Source organism: Propithecus coquereli, unplaced genomic scaffold (genome assembly GCF_000956105.1).
Source record: "Propithecus coquereli isolate 6110/MARCELLA unplaced genomic scaffold, Pcoq_1.0 Scaffold49, whole genome shotgun sequence".
NCBI classification, from domain to species: domain Eukaryota; kingdom Metazoa; phylum Chordata; class Mammalia; order Primates; family Indriidae; genus Propithecus; species Propithecus coquereli.
The window spans coordinates 7,528,097-7,531,000 of NW_012150729.1; the positions used below are offsets into that span (position 1 = coordinate 7,528,097).

The window sequence follows — 2,904 nt, forward strand, 5'->3', positions numbered from 1 at the left end:
AAAGATCAGATTTATCAGTTATACTTTTTTCAAATCAGAAACACTTGCATACCAGGTTCATGAGCTAGAGCGTGTTGAAGAACTTTTTCTGCTTTGTCATACCACTTCAGCTTTAATAAGAGCTCAGCCAGGTCATAGCAAAGATAATTCTGTTGTCCACTTTTCAGAGCGGCTTCATAATAAGTGATTGCCTAAGCAAAATTCATTTCATTTATGAAAAAAAGGCAATGAGAATGGCATTCAAGCACAGATATTTCATATATCACAGACTGAAAGCACATGCACAATTGGAAATAACCAGCAAGAATCTTAGGATATACCTGTCTATCAGTTAAGTATGCCATTTTTCTTACAGAATCAAACACAGCACAAAGCAACTAAGATTTCTTATAATAAGTGGCTAAAGAACAGTGGTTGGCAAAAAAATTTTTTACAGCTTTTATTCTAGAGGCCAGTAAACCCTACTGAATGCATATACTTTGTTAGCTGTTGTATATATATTCAAAAATTACTAGGAATAGAGCAAGAATATAACAGTTAAAGCAAAACCCATTATCCCTACTAGAAAAAAAAATAACTCAAAACACATAGCTTGCCAAAATTAGTTCAGTAGAAAGAACATTTATCATGCTTTGTCACATAATGAAAGAGATGTAAGAATAGCAACTTTATGGTAATTGATTTAGTGGCAAGGATATAGCCGCAGAATGAAGTGTGAAGTAAACTCTAGGGCCCAAACAATCTTCACAAAAAGAAGCAATGAAGAATTTGAAACACTGAGAAAGCCTTTAACACAAATCCCAGTTCATAAATACAAATTTGCAGTTTACAACCATCAAAGATGCAAATGGTGCTTGCTGAAGAATTCTCTGGAACAGGGTTTGATAAATTGGATATTTCAAAAGGACTTACCTTCGAGTAGTTGTGGGTTTTGACAAGTGCCTTCCCAATTTTACTGGCCAATGTCCCATCTTTCGGGTTCTGATTTAATGCTTGCTCATATGCTACTATTGCTTCCTCAGGCTAATATTGTCAAACACAAAAATAAGCAGTAAAAAACAGCTTAACTGGATTCCATTAAATGGCACTATTTCTACAGTTAAGATCTATATTTGGAATATGTCATAAGACTAAGCACATAATTGAATTTCAGAAACTTTAACAATTTCAGAAAGGTGACAGTGAGTAGGGTAGGTGTAATTTATTAGTATAATCCTACCCATGTTAATTGTGCTTTTGTCTACATAAATAACAAGATAAGAACTAGGAGACAGCTTCCTGACTTTTCATTTCTGGAAGTCATTTTAACAACCAGTTACAGAGAGTTGGAGGATTGCTTCCCTTTGAAGAAAACACCATCTTAGTAGCTCTCTCCATCTTCCTGTTTAAAGGACACTCCTAACATGTTTCTGGTATCATCTCTATTTCAAATAATGGTAGTGCTGAATTACTGGATCTTAACTTGAAAAAAAATCAATTTTTTCAAATTGTAATGGCTATCTCCCTTTTATTGTGATGACTGGATATTCAAATGTTAAATAAACATTATTAAAAAACCAAATTCCTTTTAATATACAGTTACATTACTCACAAAGTTTTGTTTTTTTTAAAATCTAAGTTCAGTAGCATCAGAAATTTTACCTCTTGAATATTCATGTATGCATCACCAAGGAGAAGAAAAGACCGAGGGTTGGGCATTCTTTCAGCAATTTCTCTGAAAATCAAGCCAACTCTACTTAGTATATTGAATATAAATATCTTCTTCTAAACCAATAAAACGAAAGGTAAGCCTATTTATTTCAATTAGGCAGTAGCCTTCAGAGTACCTTCCACATATCCCACGGTGTAACATTATAAAAACGCTACCCATACCCATGCCCAGATTGTTTATGCTAGATCAATTATTTTTGCCATTGAATCTTTCCATTTTCTGAAATGCAAGTAATACAGAATAGGTAGATAGCAAACATATAAACACTCATTATTTGGAAATGCACATTTTGCTATCTTTAATTTTGAAATGATGTGGAAGTGAAGATACCAAAAAAGGATAGAGGGAATAAAATCTTAATGTTCTCCTATGAATCTTGAGCTCTGATACTCATGGCATAAATTAAAGGCTAAAAGGAGTTACCTTAAAAAATGCAAGATCTTCTACTTCAGTATTTGCTGCTTATTTTTTACCTATAATATTTAGACCACTAAATGTAAAAATACCAAAGTTATTCAAATGATAATATGGTGCTACGTCTCTAAAATACAGTTTCTCATCTAATTGATATAAAAACTCTATGAGAAAGAAAATTATTATCCCAATTTTATAGATGACGTTAAGAATTTAAGTCTGTAACTAATGATTCAGATCTGCCTGAAACAAAACCTACGCTTTTACATATGGTGCATCCAAAACAAATCAACCCTATTTTTAAGTATTTTTATATCATTAGAGATGATGGTGCTGATCTTTTAGAAATATTTTAGAAAATGCCACCCAGGAGCTCCAGTTCATCCACCTAAACACGGAGTGTTGCTCAGGTTCTCCGAATCGCTCAGCACTTACAAAGAATTTGAGTGGATTTGAGAGCTTTGTTATTTATAAAATGCAGATGAACCAATAATGCATTAATTCATCAACATTTTACTATGTTTTAAAGAGCTAAAAACATTAATTTTCTTTTACATAAAGTATATGCTTGCTTGTTTACCTTTTTGTTTGGGGAGAAGGAAGAAGAGAAACGTGTGTGTGTGTATGTGTGTGTGTGTGTGTGTGTGTGTGTGTATGTTGTATATCCCAATAACTCCTAAGGGCATCAGTGTGACGTAACTTTTAAAGCACCTGCCCTTTCCCCAAGAAAAATGTGTAACCCATACCTTTCTGTGGTGCATACTAAACCATAACCTCCT

The 2,904-nt window shown here is 33.3% G+C and overlaps 1 protein-coding gene across 1 annotated transcript in view; it reads right to left on the reverse strand.

The window, feature by feature from the left end:
- TTC21B (tetratricopeptide repeat domain 21B) overlaps positions 1-2,904 on the reverse strand; it is a 113,158-nt gene that overhangs the window by 36,644 nt on the left and 73,610 nt on the right. Inside the window, 3 exon segments of the mRNA XM_012655822.1 lie at positions 53-191; positions 913-1,023; positions 1,642-1,764. Coding sequence (XP_012511276.1) covers positions 53-191; positions 913-1,023; positions 1,642-1,764 — 373 coding nt within the window.